General features: G+C 40.3%; 1 protein-coding gene and 1 long non-coding RNA gene across 2 annotated transcripts; one reads left to right on the top strand and one right to left on the bottom strand.

Moving 5' to 3' along the window:
* LOC106365920 (class V chitinase-like) lies at positions 1-2,006 on the top strand. The gene is made up of 3 exons (XM_013805436.3): positions 1-746; positions 1,293-1,703; positions 1,787-2,006. Exons 1-3 carry the CDS (start codon positions 47-49, stop codon positions 1,837-1,839), a joined length of 1,164 nt encoding a protein of 387 aa, XP_013660890.2. The 5' UTR covers positions 1-46; the 3' UTR covers positions 1,840-2,006.
* A 2,168-nt stretch (positions 2,007-4,174) lies between these two features.
* On the bottom strand, positions 4,175-8,107 carry LOC106365921. The gene is made up of 4 exons (XR_001273548.3): positions 6,312-8,107; positions 6,114-6,220; positions 5,630-5,963; positions 4,175-5,536 (listed from the first exon to the last, which is right to left on the bottom strand). It is a non-coding gene; the product is annotated as an uncharacterized LOC106365921 (long non-coding RNA).
* Between the last annotated feature and the right edge of the window lie 11,490 nt (positions 8,108-19,597).

The following is a 19,597-nucleotide window of genomic DNA, read 5'->3' as shown; positions in this document are numbered from 1 at the left end:
AATACACAACAAACCCCATTACTATGTCTCCCACAGAAACTCAACAATGTCTTCCACAAAACCCATATCACTCCTTGTCTCCATCACTTTCTTCTTCTCTCTCCTCCTCAGTTCATCCTCCGCCCAGTCCGTCGTCAAAGCTTCATACTGGTTCCCAGGGAGTGAGTATCCCGTCACCGACATTGACTCATCTCTCTTCACTCACCTCTTCTGCGCCTTTGCTGACCTCAACGCTCAAACCAATCAAGTCACCATCGCCTCCGCGAGCCAGCAGAATTTCTCCACTTTCACTCAAACCGTACAACGGCGAAACCCTTCTGTGAAAACCCTTTTGTCCATCGGCGGTGGAAACGCTAGTAAAACCGCGTTTGCGTCCATGGCAAGTAACCCCACTTCTAGAAAATCGTTCATTGATTCTTCGATAAGACTTGCGAGATCGAACGGCTTCCACGGTCTTGACCTAGACTGGGAGTATCCGAGCAGTGCTACGGAGATGAGCAACTTCGGGACGCTGCTTCGAGAATGGCGATCAGCGGTTGCAGCAGAGGCAAGTAGCAGTGGTAGACAGCGTTTGCTTTTGGCGGCTGCGGTTTTTTATTCCAACAACCACTATTCGGTACTGTACCCGGTTCAAGCCGTTGCCGACAGTCTGGATTGGGTTAATCTTATGGCCTATGATTTTTATGGACCGGGTTGGTCTAAAGTAACCGGTCCACCTGCCGCTTTGTATGACCCTTCAAACGCAGGTACTTCAATAACCAACCTAATCTAATAAATTGAAACATACATTAATAATTATTTGAAAAATTGTAAATAAAGGAATATAATTGGTATTGTATTAGGGTATGTCAACCTATTTATAATATAAAATTACTTTGAAAAATTGGTTTATAATATGAATTTTAGTTTTTAGGTTATGCTTAGTTCACTTGCATTAATTTTGGTTTGTTGAGTGTGAAAACATACTACGGATTAAGTCCTTAAATCTTCGGTTTAACTTCGGTTATAGATGATCAATCCTAAAAATGGAAAGAAAACAAACCAATGTTAGAACCGGAAATATGAATAAACCGGTAACTCCCCGCTTATATACTAAACCGGTTGATGAAGCATAAAGCATAGCTCTATTTTAACGTGGCCAAATAGAAGTTATGTTACGTGCTTCCCAAGTTCAACTTTACCACTAGGTTACTATCACTTGGTTAAAAATCAAACATACCAATGTAACAATGTTAGAACCTGAAATATGAATAAATCCTACTTCATTTGAAGAATAAACCGGTTAATCATAGGTCCAAGCGGCGACGCTGGAGTGAGATCATGGACACAAGCTGGCCTCCCTGCGAAGAAAGCAGTCTTGGGATTTCCATACTACGGCTACGCATGGGGCCTCTCAAACGCCAACAGTCACAGCTATTACGCGGCTACAACCGGAGCGGCTGTGACTATAAGCGGAGCGGCTATACCAGAGGACGGTTCGATCAGATACGGTCTGATAAGGAAGTTTATAGTGGATAACGGAGCAACACCGGTTTATAACTCCTCGGTGGTCGGAGATTACTGTTACGCAGGGACGACTTGGATTGGGTACGATGATAATCAGAGTATCGTGACGAAAGTGAGATACGCTAAGCAGAGAGGTTTGCTTGGTTACTTCTCTTGGCATGTTGGAGCCGACGATAATTCTGGTCTATCTCGTGCAGGTTCGAGTTTTATCATACATTTTAATGTTAATTTTATATGAATCAATAAGGTAATACTTGTGTTTTTGTTTTGGATATTACAGCGACACGTGCATGGGATGCTGCGGCAACCACCAGAACTATACAGAAGAATTAAGGCTCTCCACTGTTCCGACTACGGCAAGTGGGGATATTTTTCTCAGTGACTATACATTATACCAACAAATAAGCGTTTCTATTTGCGTGTATGTTGTCAACGGAAAGGGAACAATAATATCAAGATAATAAAAGCAAGAAGCATAAGTTATTAGTGCTTCGTTTATATATTAAGCAGCAAATATACACAATTTTAAATTAAATCCAAAAAAATTTGATATTATATTTTTACATTTTCTCATGGAAGATGAGCTATACGTACGCGTTTCACAAAACTGATCATAATATGAAACTCGAGTTCCAGCCGGACGGATTGAATGGACAAATCTGTCAAATGTTATAACCAGATTTTTGTTTAGTTGAAAAGCATTGTTTGTTTGTTTTTTCTACAATGCAGAAAATTTGAGTTGAATTCTTTTTTTTTTTGGAACACAACTTTCATTAATACTTAAACAATTGGACTACACTTTGAAGAAGAGATAATCCTAGCTCTACGAACATTAAAATAAGACAATACATCATAAAAGATAAATTTAGAGAAACCTCTAGGATAAAAAGAAAGCAAATTCTGAGTAAAACTCGAATGCGTCAAAAACAAGGTTCACGGCAAAGCCGGAATAGAACATAGTCACACTGAATCGTGACGTTAAAAGCAGCCAATTCACACCTCGGAATATCGCCGAAATGAAATCCGTTGTATCTTCAGACCCCGTACGGATCGCTCCACAAGATAACAAAACGGTTAGGAACTTGGACAACTTCAACTGCTTCAAAGCAGGAAAAGCGGCACTTCTCAAGGGGAAGGCCTCTGGTGATGATAATCCTCGATCTTTGGAAGAAGAGGTTGATGATAATGGTAACGGTGAATCCACCGACAAACACAAGGTGAAAAATCTCTTCAATGCAGAAAAATATGGCTTTGTGTGCACATTAGTTCGGATCAAAGCCTCAGTGAACCCACCGAAAATCATTGATGAACTGTTAATTGGATCCAAACCCATAAAATAAATTGTGGACCAAGCCCTCTCACTGGACTTGATAATCTGAGAGTTAATAATCCAAGAGGAAAGGAGTGGGCTGACCGTTTTTGTAAACAGCATGGGCCAGGCCCAAATAGGAGAAAGGGTAGGGCTGATGTCAGCATATCCAACTCTGAGCATGATGGTCGTGAGGCAGCATGCGGCGGATCTGAGATGCCGTACTTCGTCGCTGGAAAGAGAGGCGGTGGGGCGAGATGGAGAGGAGACTGTGAAGATCGAAAGGTTGGAGGTTTTGAAGCCGCCAAGGAGTGAAACGGAGTCCCGTTTATAAAACAAAGTTGATATGCTGCGGCAGCTTGAGGTTCTTGTTGCGGCTGAGAAATGAGCTTTGACAGAGGTGAAGTACAATGGCGTTGAAGTACAGCAACAGCCTATGATGGCGGATCTGAAGTGCGAAGAAAGGGACCACTCCGACTGGCGGACATGGTGCGGCAGGGTGATGATTGAGCATGCTTTTCGGGAATCCCCAGTTAAGAGAACCATTCCAGTGGACTCTCGACAGCTAGCTAATACGTCAGTTGACTTCTTAGCGGGCAGTGAAGCCAGATCTAGAATGTGAAGATTGAAACCGACGACAATAGATGTAGAAAGTAGCCAGGGACCAAAGGAAGACAAAAATAGAGAGCAGTAGGGGTGACGCCGGCTTGCTCCGCCGGCGTCGGAAAAACGTAAGCTTTTGAGTTTTTCGATATCCGTGTCCGAGAGAGTTTCACTTTTCTAGTTTTTATCCAGTCACTAGAGTTATTACAAAAAAATTGAGTTGAATTCTAAATGACTAAGTATACAAGGTTGACTGGAAAACCACTAGCTATAGCCCACAAGATCAAGCCACAATAATAATTGTTACATAGACCAAATATGCATACGTATTGTTAGTAGTAATTTAATTTTTCTAAAACAATGAATCAAAATAATAAAACCGACTGAAATGTAATCCATCAAACCCAATTACAAATTGTTTACATCTGTTTTCACACTCAGTTGCTACCGAACACACAAGTATATAAGAAACTAGGGCTTTTCCGGGGCTACGCCCGGGTTGTTTTACAATTTTTAATTTAATTTATGTTTTTGCACATTTTTATTTGAGTGTATACATATATGATGGTACCGATTATAAAAATAAAAATCCTCAGATAAATATTAAAATTTTAAACTATTTCTGTCAATCAAATTTAAGAGAATTAGAACTCAAACTTTATTATTATTCTTATATTTTTAATTGAGGTTCATATGAAAACAACTGTTAAATTGACAACTAATTTAAAATTTGGAATAATTGAGTTTTCATTTTTCTACTAACAATAAATTTTTACTTACGCTATTGAAAATTAGGTTCTCTTTTGCATTGATCCTTGGATTTTCATTATATAATTAGTATCTATATCGATTTGTTTTTATCTTTCTTCAGAAAGTGGTGGAATTAGGAACAATTGAAATACAGTGATTGAAGATACAATGGTCATGAGATGAGTTGTAAGAATCATGTCATTATTTTCTTTGCCATGCGAGAAAGAAATTTAGAACAAAATATCCTAGATAATATTAGTATTTTGCAACATCGATTTCAGCATTTGGTATGTTTCTTGTCCAATATCCAGATGAAATGAAGAGAGTCTTGGGATGATTTACTGAGAAAACCGGTAACCTTTAAATAGCACATTTTACGGATTAAATCTCCAAAATATTATTTGAGAACTGATTTGCTATGTGTCATTACTATATTGATTTCGGAAAAGAAAATGCTGACATGTTATTTTAACTATGATGACATGATTTAAATTTAGTTGTGGCATGTATATTTATATTTAATGTTGATTTATATTTTTGGTAAATTTTTAAAAATATTTTAATAACTCATAAATCATCATTAATATAACAATAAATAATACAATAGTAGGAACAAAAATGCTGTTCAAAAAAAGGAACAAAAATATTATTATAATTTTCATTTTTTTAATATTTTTCTTAACTGAGTAACTCCCAAAAAAATTATATTTGTATAACAGAATATGGTAAACTTCCTATGCTGAACAAATGTTCAAATTACAACAAACATAAACCGGTACACTTTGACCGAGCCGAGCCATGGGCTGAAATCACAATAACAAAAAAATCTTTGCTTATTTGTTCTTTCTTATACCAAAATCTTAAAAAGCTAAGCCGTCTCTCAAAGAGATATTAAATCCTAGAAGCATTTTCAGATTCTTAATTAGGCTGCTTGAATGATAGCTTTATACATTACAGAGGCGGCATTCAACGTTGATCGTTACGAAATGCAAAGCTCACTACTTTCTCATTTTACCTTTGGCTTTGAGTCAGACTTGACAACACTCGAAGCAGCAGCTCCAGCACTTACATTGGCAGTGCAGTTGAAGGGACCTCCACTTCCTCCTCTTCTTCTGAGTCAGAAGAAGAGTAATCCTCAGAAGAAGAGGAATCCACCTATTCATCGAGGTCGGGCGTTTTGTAGCCAATGAAGTAGATACTTCCTCTCACCAAGGAGTGGGAGAGTTCAAACTCCTTCTCAAAGACCAGATCGAAGCTGACCTAAGGAATCTTCTCCTCCTGAGAAAGAGTTCTAATCACAAGCTTCTTCCCATTAACAGTCACATACATGAGAACAGTTTCACCCTTCTTCCTATTACCAATACATGCCTACACATATTTAAAAAAAGGAAAAGTAAGAAACTATAAAGAAAACCAATCAAGAATCTTTCAAAACTGTTAATAAGGGTATTTGAAAGCAACCTGTGAAAGGTGGATGAGACAGTCTTCATCAGGTTTAACTTTAAGTGGCTTCCCTGCCTTAACTTCAGCTCATGTTTACATATATCCAATAATGCAATCAACGTGAGCCCGTTTGCACAGACGAAACACTACTTGTTACTGGAAAGGAGTGGAGCTACAAAGTAGTCAAAGGCTTCTCTACAGCAAATCAACTGTGCCTTGTAGACTTCTTCATAGTTTCATGGAACTGAATAGTTCTAGAACATCTGGATATAGTTTGGCACAGAGGAGAGTGAATCATGTGTCTCACTGTGCCTTGTAGACTTCATTATAGTTTCGCATACACAGAGAGAGACTGAGATAAATGAAAAATAATTGCATTATTATTGGTAGAAGACTCAACAAAGCTTTCTTAAACCACAATCTCTAGAAGGCGTCATCAGATTCCCTACTAAAATCTTTGAGTCCTCAAATACATATAAGTACAATCATAGGATTAACAAACCTGTGTTTAGAGTTGAATTTTATGATTCTGTCAATGATGGGAATTCCAAAAGCAAGAATCTTTCTAGTTCATTTCCTAGCACACCTTGCATCCTGGCTCAAGCACAACTTTCCATACAAACAACCGACATCAATACTGAGTTTAAATAAAAAAAAACAAATAACTTTGATTGACCCCATTCCAGAAAGAAGAGTGTACATGAATAGGAAAGAGTTTCTGAATTCCTCCATTATTCACAGCTTTGAAAATCTCCGGAGACATCAGAAGCTCAGATACTGATAACCCATCACGTCCGTTGCTGCTACCATTCGTTACTCTCATACGAATCAGCGTAATCTTGAACCGCGAATCCGGCAAGAGAGAACCTATCGAGGCTCTGACTGAGAGGGTCTAGAATGGAAGTGAGAGTCTCTGGCTTTAATACTGAAAGGGCTCGAAGCCTGAGAGAGAGAGCGATGGTAGGCTTGACATTTGCGGCTAGATCAGAGACTGCAGGGCGGTGGCGCAGATGGAATAAGGTGGTGAAAAGAGCGTCGTTGTTTGTATTAAGCTTTATACCATAAACGCTAATGGAAACGTTTTGTTTCTGGTAAGGTGAAACGGAAGAGACGGCAACACTAAGAAGACGGAGATTTAATAAAAGGCTTAGTTTGGGCTGATACGAATCTAGACCTAGAGAGCTTTACCTAAAAAGGCAGATACTTCAACTTTATAGTTATAGATTGCGCATCCCGTATAAAGAATTTAATATGATAACATTTCCATCATGCATATCATTTTTCCCCTTTAAACCGCTTTATGATTAAGAAGATCAAGCGGAGACTCGGGCGTGACGAAGTGGACTGAAGCGGGACTTCCGGCGAAGAAAGCAATGTTATTGTTTCAATACAGTAGCTGGGCATGGACTCTTGCAAACTACAATATAACAGCTATGGTGCAGACACCATCGGACCAGCGATATCAAAAAATGGTGATAACAGATACATTTAGTTAAAGAGGTAGGAGCTAATGGAGAACGGAGCGACAACGGTGCATTAAATGCTTGGAGCTCTAAATACAAGTCTAGGAGATAATGTTGCCACCCTCTCTGGACAAGTCAAGAAAAAAATTCAAAAATGAAGAAAACTAAATAATATAAAGTTCGGAGCTTGTAGGTTACGATAATATAAATTATGGTTATACTGGTGGATTTAGTGGTGTTTTAGCTCTATTGGAAAAATATCTACCGGGTTGATGATATACATTTTACTTGCAAGACATTGATCTTAAAAGATAAAGATTTGATTAATGAGTTTCTTTACAATATCTGTTTGTTTATGGCAGTAAGCAGTGGCGAATGTAGAATTATTTTCTTGTGGGGTCAAATCTAACATAAACTTAAAAAGTATAGATAAAAATGTTATTTACTAAAAAAAATAATCAAAGTTTAAACATATTTAACAAACTTTGAAAATTTTGTGGGGGCACTTGCCACCTTCTTGAGCAATGTAGGTTCGCCAATTGCGGTGAGTATTGTCTCAGGGTTTTGCAAGATCACAGACTCAAGAACACGTTTAATAAGTATCAGATTCTTATTAATCACTCAAAGGATAAAACTCACTCAAAATCTTCAATCACAATCACTCATAAACTCATAGGTATTAACCACATATCGGTATCCTCTTATATAGAACTTAGGAAACTCCTACTCCTATAAGATAAACACAAATCATATATTTCCTAATCACTTTAGTAAATCATATCCTTATGTGATTAGGATAGCTTGCAACTCAAGCTAACTTCAAGTTTATCCCAACATTCTCCCCCTTAAACTTGAAGTTATCTTCACTCACCATTTGAACACCAATCATCTTCCTCATCTCAGCAAACTTGATTCTTCCAAGAGACTTTGTCAATATGTCTGCTCGTTGTTCACTCCCAGGAACATGCTTGACTTCCACTAGATCATTCTCAACACACTCACGAATAAAATGGAACCTTCTATGAATATGTTTGCTTCGTCCATGAAACATTGGATTCTTAGTAAGAGCTATTGCAGACTTGTTGTCGACGTTTATGACTACTCTTTTACTCGGTTGTCCAATAACTTCACCCAAAAGTTCCTGAAGCCATATTCCCTGTTTTGCTGCCTCTGTCGCCGCCATAAACTCGGCTTCACAAGATGATAGAGCCACAATCTCTTGCTTGCACGAGCACCATGTTATCGAACTTCTATTAAGATAGAACACATGTCCTATAGTACTTTTACCATCATCATTGTCAACGTTGTGAGAGCTATCACTGAAACCTATTAGTTCCAAGCTCGTGGACTGTTCGAACACAAGACCAAGAGACACAGTTCCCCGAAGATACCGCATCACTTGTTTAAGAGCAGCACCGTGTGATTCCTTAGGATCGTCCATGTACCTACTTAGTACTCCGACACTGAAGGACAGGTCTGGACGCGTGTGAAGCAAGCAACGCAGACACCCAATGCTTCTTCTATAGTCTCTTTCGTTAATACTCCTCTCTTCAATAGATCTTGACAGCTTCACGTTAAAGTCCATAGGTATAGACGCCGAGTTGCAGGTATCCATTCCACATTCTTCAAGGATCTTGCGAGCATATCTTTCTTGTTTCAAGGTAAAGCCTTCTTGACTTTGACACACTTCAATTCCTAAGTAGTACGTTAATTTCCCGAGATCACTCATCTCAAACTTAGACGCCATCTCTTTCTTAAATTGGTGAATCAAATGCAAAGATGATCCCGTGACTAGTAGATCATCCACATAGACCACAACAACAAGCGTTCCACCCTTTTCTTCCTTCCTATATAAAGACGGCTCTTTTGAACATCTCTGAAACTTGAACTCACGCAGGATCGCATTAAGCTTGACATTCCAGGCCCGGGTGGCTTGCTTTAATCCGTAGAGAGCTTTCTTTAGCTTGTAGACTTTATTCTCCTTACCTGCAACCTTAAAACCTTCTGGCTGAGTGACAAACACTTCTTCTCTTAATTCTCCATGAAGGAATGCAGTCTTAACATCGAGATGGTGCATCTCCCATCCTTTTGAGGCTGCAAGAGCAATCACTAAACGAATGGTTTCAATGCGAGCCACTGGTGCGAAGACTTCATCATAATCAACTCCTTGCTTCTGGACATAGCCTTTGGCAACAAGTCGTGCTTTATACTTAATGATAGTACCATCTGCGCTACTTTTAATCTTAAATACCCACTTCAAGCCAATAGGCTTTACTCCCACAGGTAGATCAACAAGTTCCCATGTGTTGTTCTTCTCTATACTGAAAATCTCATCTTCACAGGCATCAATCCATACTTTTAGTTCCTTGGCTTCATTGAAGTCCCAAGGTTCATCATTCACTATAGATAAGAGACGCTCACATTCCGCTTCAGCCATAAGAACGTAATCGTCGAGATACACAGGTTTGGTGCTCGTTCTTGATGATCTTCTTAGGCATGGCTGCTCATCTTGATTGTCACTACTGTTATCTTCATCATCTTCTTCATCTCCACGATCATCTGTCTCTGACTCGATCTCTGGTTGAGTTATCCCATCAGTTTCCTTGCTCTCTGTTCCGTCAATTGTTCCTTTCACCTCAAACGTGAAGGTATCACCGTCGTCATCTTGAGCTGACTCTCCATTAGTCCAGTTCCATCCTTTATTTTCATCAAAAACAACATCACGACTGACTACTATCCTTTCCTTGGTAGGATCGAGTAGCCGATAGGCTTTGGAGCCTGGTTCTGTTCCAAGATGAACAAGGATCCTAGACCTATCGTCAAGCTTCTTCTATCCTATCTTATTGGTTTTAGCATAACAGATGCATCCAAATACCTTAAGGTGAGCGATGTTAGGTGTCTTGCTTCGCAAGGCTTCATATGGTGTCTTGCCATCTAGTGTCTTTGTTGAGATATGATTGATCAGGTGTGTAGAATGTCTAACAGCCTCGCCCCACAAGAGATTTGGTACCTTCATGTGTTGTAGTATACTTCTAGTCATCTCTAGGAGTGTTCTGTTTCGTCTCTGCAACCCCGTTCTGTTGGGGTGAATACAGTGCCGTCAAGTGTCTGTTAACACCATTCTTCTCACAAAACGCAACAAACTCATTCGAACAGAACTCTCCACCTCTGTATGTCCGAAATGTTCTCAACTCAGACTTTGTTTCTTGTTCTGCCAGTACCTTGAAGTTTTTAAACTTCTCAAACGCTTCATTTTTTTCTTGTAGCAATATGGTCCACATATACCGGGAGTAGTCATCGATTAGTACAAAAACATATCTCTTGTGCGCATGAGTTGGTGGTGTGATAGGGCCGCAAAGATCGCCATGGACTAGTTTGAGAGGTCGTGTGGCTCGGTACATAGTTGTTTGAGGAAAGGACTTTCGTGTTTGTTTTCCAAGCAGACCAGACATACATGTTTCTTTTTCAACCGTGAGTGCTGGTATGCCAATTACTCGCTCTGTATTGATCATTGCTTTCATCGTACCAGTGTTGATGTGTCCAAGGCGTGCGTGCCAGGTTGATGATTCACTCTTTGCTGTGATTTGGAGGCAGTCTTGACTGTCTACTTCGAGAGTGACTTTGTATAGCCGATTCTTCGTTCTAGTTCTCCTTGTCATCACCTTTCCAACACGATCATATATAGTAAGTTGATCTTCTTTCATTTGAACTTCACACCCAGCTTCAGTGGCTTGACCCAAGCTCACTATATTGCTTTTGAGTCCCGGAATATAATACATGTTACCTAATATCTTTTTCTCACCTCCTTTGAACACGAACTGAATTGATCATTTTCCTCTTATGTCAATACGAGAATCATCTCCAAACCGCACTTTTAACAAAGAACATCCTGTTACCGCTCATATGGTTACTAGCTCCATTATCTAGATACCATACGTTCCTAGCATCAAGGTTAGTATCAAACACGCTTGGATTGACTTTCTTTTCATTGAGATAGACAACCTCATGCATCATTAACTCGTCAGCCTCTTGTGTTTCCTCTATTTTAGCTTCAACTGTCTCTTGAAGCTTAAGTCCCTGTTTATCAGGACATTCAGACGCGTAGTGCCCTTGTTTATCACAGTTGAAACATGTGATGTGGGAGAGATCACGTCCTTGTCCTGTCTTGTACGCATCTCTTTGGCTATGAAAGTTCCCATACCTGCCGCGACCTCTTCCTCTCCAGCCAGAACGTCCTCCTCGTCCTCTTCCTCTAGCTCCACTAGAGTTACCGTAACCAGTTTGTTGACCTTCAGAATTGGCATACATTAGTTTGCCTTGTTCATCAGACTGCTCATCTTCTTCCTCACAAATTCTTTCTTCATACGCTTTCAATCTCCCAACCATATCCTCAAACGTCGTTTTGTTTAGATCGAGAACTTGTTCAAGGGAAGCAACTATATGAATGTACTTCTTCCTTGGTAAGCTCTTCAAAAACTTCTTTACCAATTTAGGTTCTTCTATCATCTCCCCCAACGAAGCAGATTTTGACGAGATCTCTGATAGTCTCCCAACAAAAGTATCAATTGTATCTCCATCTTTCATCTTTAATCTATCAAATTCTGCCATTAGGGTTTGTAACCTAGCTTCTTTAACTCTATCAGCTCCAACATGACGCGTTTTTATTGCATCCCATACTCCCTTAGCCGTGTCTATGTCACCTAATTGTAGGATCAATGCTTCGGGTATACACTACAAGAAAACATAATCTTAACGAGGGCGGTTTTCCTCGTTATTTCGTCGTAAAAGAGGCTTTACGACGAATTAGCGAGGAAACGCGTTTGCTCGTTACACGTCTGTCGTAACACATATTTCCTCGCTAATTCGTCGTAACTTAGCGAGGAATATATTTCGTCGTAAAGACGAAGTAGGGCGATTCGTCGTAAAGGCCACGTCAATATTCCACGTAAGGACGTCGCTATAATTCCTCGTAAATACCTCGAAAATAGTTCCTCGTAACCTACACGTAAATACCTTGAAAGAGTTTCCTCGCAAAATACACGTAACAACCACGAAATGATTTCCTCGTAAAATGGTCGTAAACTTTTCCTCGTTATTTCCTCGTAAATGGTTCCTCGTAAAATACTCGTTAAATGTTTCTCGTCATTTCCTCGTAAGGTTTCCACGCAAAGAGGTCGTACATTGGCTACGAATTTACTTCGTTTTTATTATTTTACAGAATTTAAAATATAATTAAAAAATAATTAAAATTATTTAATTTAATAATAAATTAAAATTCAAAAATAAAAATAAATCAATATGAAAATATTTTATATATAAATAAGTTTTGAATTTATATAATACAACAACCAAAAAAAAAACTAAGGGTCGTTCATCGCCCGGTAGAATTCATCACTCCTCCTCGTAACATCCGCCTCGTTATGTACGTCGGATGACTCGCCTTGAATGGGATGTTGTTGTCGCATGTTCCTCAACATGGACTCCCATTCCGGATTTGTGGCCGCAATAACGTCCAAGAAGCCCTCGACTCCACCCATACGAGATTTTGTCGCGGTCAACTCGTTACGCAGCTGAGCGGACTCTCTACGCAGCTCCGTGACTTCATCATCCCGTCGCTGACCATAAGACGATGTCGCTCTCGGAACATCGTTGACGGAACCAATACCCAACGTCCGTCCCTTTTTTTTAGGGACAACCTTAAAAACAAAAAATAAATATTGTAAGTAAAAATTTAAAGTTAAATTAAATGAATAATTAAAAATTAATTTTTTTGAAAATTTACCTCCTCGTAAATCTTATCCACTTCAAGTGTGGATAAGGTGACGGGTAATCCGTCGGTAGACTGCTGGGTCAGCTGAGTCTGGCGGTCTTCAACCCGAGCAACTACGTCGTTGTAGATTTGCTCGGACTTGCCATCTACAAATACGCCCGCCTTGTTCTTGTGGGTCCTCTCGTAAAGTTCCATAAGAGACGGGAGATGTCCCGTCTCTTTGGCCTAAAAAACAGTTAAGAAAGTTAGAATAAATTAATATATGTATTAAAAAAATTATTTAATAAAATATTTAATTACCATTTCCAAACGGACACCGGCGTGGGGTTTTTGGCCCGTAGTGTGAAGCATCGGCCCGTTCCCGTGCTCATCGACCGTGTTACGGGAGTTAGAGCAAGCCTGGGCGATTCTAATGGAATCAGGAAGGCGCCAATAACGGATGAGGCCATCCCACACATCCGTGGTGAGCTCAGCGGGTTTGCCACGCTCATACCCCTTCACGATCCAGTCACCCTTCCAGTTGGAGACCGTGTCCAACAAGCGAACTTTCGCTTTCGCGTTAAACTTCTTCCTCACCCTCTCAGTGATCCCCAAGGCCCAATTATATTTTTGCTGTTGGAAAAAATAAATTAACAATTAGTTTTTTAGAAAGTATATATATAAATCATGAAAAAATTAAAATATATATAATTAATTAATAGAAACTTACAGCGTAAATTTTGAACCACGTCTTTCTGACGTAGTGAGGCGTCTTACTCCAGTTTGGATGTGCCATGGAGAAGTAACCCTTGATCGTGTCGGTTACGTCCGATGCAAGACATCCGTCAACCCCCCACCTGGAAAATACAAATTTAAAATATAAATTATTTTTTAATGTTATAAAAGAAATTTAAACGAATTAAAAAAAAATTAATGCAACATACCACAACGTTCCGTCCGGTCGGTCTGGGTCGATGACTGGTAAACCTTCTCTGCCTGGCAGACTGAGAATGTCCTCTACAGTGTACTGCGAGTAAGGAGCACTCGGAGGCACCATCAGATCAGGATGAATATCGGCGGCCATCGGAGGTGCCATCGGAGGAGGCACAGGAGGAGGCATCGGAGGAGGCACATGAGGAGCCGATGGTGCACTAGAAGAAGTAGACCCAGAGACTCTCTGAGTGTACTGAGTCTCGGGGACAGTCTCCTGGCCCGAAGAACTGGGAGCGGAAGAAGAGGCCGGGTCTAAACGACTACCCGGCTCACCGAAGATCTCTCTGTAATGGGCAGTAAGTCTTCCTTTTCGAACCTGGGAAAAAAATGAAATTTTTAAAATTAACATCAACAATATATTTTCCACCATTATCCACCTAATCAACACTAAAAAACATAAAATCCGCAAACCTATCTAAATTCCCTATACTAACCACCTAATCTATCCTAAACTAACCAAATTAGAGAGGAATCAGAGAGGCTTACCATTGCTACGAAATGGAGAGGAAGTAGAGAGGAAAGAAAGAGTGAGCGCTCGGGTGTATATATAAGATTACATATCGTCGCAAATTCGTCGTAAGTTTACGACGAAATAGCGAGCAGTTACAAAGGCCCGTGTTTTTTTTTACGAGGAAATTGCGAGGAATCACAAAGGCCCGTGTTTTTGTTTACGAGGTATTAACGACGATTTTGCCTACGTGGAATTAACGAGGCTTGCTTTCTTATAAATATACCCACAACTCTCATTCTCAAACCACACATAAACTCCCAAATCACAGACCTATCTGAAATCACATTCCTCAGCAAAATCATATTCAAATTATAAATATTTGAAAAAAATAGGAAAAGGATAAGATATTAGAATTCATGTGGGCGAGACTTACGTATTATAATTGCTGGAAGTCTTGCCACATGTTATTCTGGTATTTTGATCTTTTTCCCTTTTTTCTAGTTTTTACACTACGAGGTATTTACGACGATTTATGCTTACGTGGAATTAACGTGTTTTATGTTTAAATCTTTTTACGTGGTCTTTACGACGATTTCTGCTTACGTGGTCTTTACGACGATTTCTGGTTACGTGGTCTTTACGACGATTTATGCTTACGTGGTATTTACGACGATTTCATCCTACGTGGAATTAACGAGTGTTATGTTTAAATCCCTAGAGTCCGAAACCCGAAACCCGAAACCCCATACCCGAAACCCGAAACCCGAAATCCCATACCCGAAACCCGAAACCCCCCGAAACCCCAAACCCCAACCCCCAAACCCGAAACCCGAAAGCCCAAACCCGAAACCCGAAACCCAAACCCCATCTTTAATTTTCTACTTCATATATTCCAAACCCCATATTTAATTTTAAGTTTCGTCGTTATTCCTAAACCCCAACCCCCAAACCTGAAACCCGAAAGCCCAAACACGAAACCCGAAAACCGAAAGCCCAAACCCGAAACCCGAAACCCGAAACCCCAACCCCGGAACCCGAACCCGAAACCCGAAACCCGAAACCTCATACCCGAAACCCGAAACCCCAACCCCCAAACCCAAAACCCGAAAGCCCAAACCCGAAACCCGAAACCCAAACCCCCATCTTTAATTTTCTACTTCATATATTCCAAACCCCATATTTAATTTTAAGTTTCGTCGTTATTGTTAACGAGTGTTATGGTTAAATCCCTAGAACCCCAAACCCGAAACACGAAACCCGAAACCCGAAATCCAAAACCCGAAACCCCAAACCCCGAACCCTAAACCCGAAACCCCAAACTCGAAACACCAAACCCGAAACCCGAAACCCGAAACCCAAAATCCAAAACCCGAAACCCCAAACCCCGAACCCCTAAACCCGAAACCCCAAACTCGAAACCCCAAACCCGAAACCCGAAACCCGAAACCCGAAATCCAAAACCCGAAACCCCAAACCCGAAATCCAAACCCGAAACCCGAAACCCCGAACCCCTAAACCCGAAACCCCAAACTCCGAACCCCTAAACCCGAACCCCAAACCCCAACCCCGAAACCCGAAACCAAACCCGAAACCCCAAAAACCCCAAACCCAAACCCCAAACCCCAAACCCGAAACCCGAAACCCCAAACCCCAAACCCCAAACCCCATATTCCTTATTTTCTACTTCATATATTCCAAACCCCATCTTTATTTTTAGGTTTCGTCGTTATTTCCTCGTTGTCTTACGTTTTATTTACGACGATTTCATCCTACGTGGTTTTTACGACGAATTCATCCTACGTGGTATTTACGACGATTTTGTCCTACGTGGAATTAACGAGTCCCGCGTTCTTTATTTTTATATTTCGTCGTTATTTCCTCGTTGACCTACGAGTCCATTACGACGATTTTTGTTACGTGGAATTAACGAGTGTTATGTTTAAATCCCTTGAATCCGAAACCCCAAATCCCATATTCCTTATTTCCTACTTCATATACTCCAAACCCCATCTTTATTTCCATTCCAATCCACAATTCCCACATTTGCTTATTCATAAAACAAACTCCCGGCATTACCTTATTCATAAAACAAACCCCACATTATCTTATTCATAAAACAAACTCCCTCATCTTATTCATAAAACAAATACATCAATCGGATACATCGACATTCTCGTCATCACTAGAAACATCATCATTTTCATTAAACTCGTCTTCAACAGCTTCGTCTGTGGCATCATCGGTAAGATCTTCGTACTCGTGATTATGCGGATCAATGAGAAGGATGTCATCAATTTCTTGTTCAGGTTCCTCAACTTCATTTATCTGTTCTTCTTGCAATGGTGGTTCTTCTCCACTGATGATTCGTCCTCGAGGTGTAACTTTGATCACTGCTAACCAATTTATACCTGAATCTCTCATCCGAGGGTATGGAAGGAAGCTAACTTGGTCTGCTTGTGAAGCTAAGATGAAAGGCTCGAATTTGTTGTACCTTCGTCCACCGTTGACATCAACTACACCGAATTTGTTAGACCGAACACCTCTGTTGACGACGGGGTCGAACCATTCACATTTGAAGAGGACGCATTTCAGCTTCAGTATCCCTGGAAATTCGACTTCAATAATCTCCGTCAAGATCCCGTAGAAATCTGTTTCCCCTTTCACACATATTCCATAGTTACTGGTCGCCCGCTGTCTACCATAGTCATATGTATGAAAAGTATAGCCTCGTGTGAAATACATCTGTGATGTGGTGACCTTTACAAGTGGAGATTGAATTACTTCGTGTAACCACTTAGGATAATCTGCATCGTCGTCGTCATAATCAACCTGCAAAAATAAAGAGAATGTTAATGAAATACAGATAATGTATGAAAAAAAAGTTTTAGTTAATACCTGATTCCGCAACCACTTAATGAAGTGTTGATCTTTCCTTTTGTCTACGTCACTTGTGGATATACCAGGAAATGTTTCTTCGACTTGAGAAACAAATAGGCTGTAAAATCACATTTTATAGGAATGAATCTCTCGCAATTATACAATTAATTATACTTATATGTGTTTCGAAGTGTCAATATATGTTACCTTTCAAAATAACGCATCAATGGATCTTCGCAATTGAGTAGAATATAGGTGTGTGCACTATGAGCGTCTTCTTCACTCGACCACCAAACCTCTTTAGACTTCCCACCGAGTCGCCCAATCTGGCTAAAGATGTCTGGAACACCAGCAACTGCATATGTTGGCGCAACACCACCATCATCATATCTTCTTGGAGCTCTTCTCCGTGTACGTACTTTTGACGCAAAGTAGTACGATGTGAAGTGAGAAACTTCTTCCGTCAAACTTCCAGCAATTATAGAACCTTCAACTTTGGCGAGGTTCTTTGCTTTTCCCTTCAAATATTTCATGGCTCGCTCATACTGATACATCCATCCGTAATGTACAGGTCCACGAAGCAATGCCTCATATGGGAGGTGGACAGCTAGATGCTCCATGACGTCAAAAAATCCGGGAGGAAATATCTTCTCCAAGTTGCACAATAAGATGGGAATGTTCTCCTGAAGCTGTTCCACAACTTCTTCTTTAAGAGTGCGTGTGCTCAGATCCCTGAAAAATGCTCCAATGCCTTTTATATTCAAAAAAAAATTAAACACATTGTTAGTCATATATTATTTTGTAAATTATTGTGATATAATACACTACGTACCTGCAAGTGCTTCATGTACGTTTGTTGGAAGTAGCTCCGCAAATGCAAAGGGCAGTAGTCGTTGCATAAATACATGACAATCATGACTCTTCATCCCGGAGAACTTTTGACCCTTTTCAACACATCTAGAGAGATTCGAAACATACCCATCGGGGAACTTCACTTCTGATGCCACCCAGTTGAACAACACCGACTTTTTTTCTGAAGATAATCTGAATATCGGAACGGGAACTTGTCCATTGCTTTTAATATGTAACTCGCTTCTTGAGCAAATATCCGGCAAGTCCAACCTCGATTTTATGTTGTCTTTTGTCTTCCCTGGGACATTCAATATTGTATTCATGATGTTCTCAAAGAAATTCTTCTCTATATGCATCACATCGAGGTTGTGGCGCAGAAGAAGATCCTTCCAATATGGCAACTCCCAAAATATACTCTTCTTGTGCCAGTTGTGATGAACACCGTAAGAATCTGGCATATTACGAGGGACATGCCAATTACCACCCCAACGAACTGTTTCATTAGCACCGTAGTAGTCGATTTGCGCTTCAATTTGTTCTCCAGTTAGATATGGAGGAGGAGTGTCTCTCACAACCCTTTTGTGCCTAAACAAATTCTTGTTTCTTCGGTAAGGATGGCCAATGGGAAGAAATTGACGGTGACAATCCAACTTGTCTTCCTACCATTCTTCAGTTGAAACGCATTTGTCGTTCCATTACAATATGGACAAGCTAATCTCCCATGTGTAGTCCATCCAGACAACATCCCATAGCCAGGGAAATCACTTATGGTCCACAAAAGCATCGCTCGCATCATAAAATTCGTCTTCGTTGAACAGTCATACGTCCTCACCCCTGTTGACCACAAATCCTTCAACTCTTTTATCAGTGGTTGTAGGAAAACATCCAGGGACCTTTTTGGATGGTTCGGACCAGGTATTAATATGGTCAAGAATAGTAACTCCCGTTGCATGCACATCTCCGGTGGCAGGTTGTATGGAGTAAGAAAGACTGGCCACAATGAATATTGTCTCCCTGACATTCCGAACGGACTAAATCCATCTGTGCATAATCCGAGATACACATTCCGGATATTGCTAGCGAAATCTGGATGTACTTTGTTGAAATGTTTCCAGGCTCTTGCATCTGATGGATGAGTCATCTCACCATCCGTCTGAGTATGCTCGGCATGCCATCTCATCTTTCCAGCAGTCTGCTCTGATTGATACAATCTTTTCAATCTGTCTGTAATTGGTAGGTACCACATCCTTTGGTACGGTACCCTATTACGTCCCCGTCCTTGCGGCTTGAATCGTGGCTTCTTGCAGAATCGACATTCTTCTAGCTTCTCATCATCTCCCCAATAGATCATGCAGTTGTCGATGCAAACATCTATCATCTCCGAAGGCAACCCAAGACTATAAACCAGTTTCTGAATCTCATAATAAGAATCAGCAGACACATTGTCTTCCGGCAAATACTCTTTAAACAAGTCCGCCCATTCGTTCATGCAACTTTCAGGTAGATTGTGATCAGTTTTAATATTTATCATTCTAGCAGCTAACGACAATTTAGAGAGACCTTCTCTACAACCACTGTAAAGTGGTTTCTTCGTCGCGTTT

The sequence above is a fragment of the Brassica napus genome, chromosome C1, assembly GCF_020379485.1.
Source record: "Brassica napus cultivar Da-Ae chromosome C1, Da-Ae, whole genome shotgun sequence".
Lineage (NCBI taxonomy): Eukaryota > Viridiplantae > Streptophyta > Magnoliopsida > Brassicales > Brassicaceae > Brassica > Brassica napus.
The sequence above is the reverse complement of the archived record's forward strand: the minus strand, read 5'-3'. Positions and strand labels throughout refer to the sequence as shown.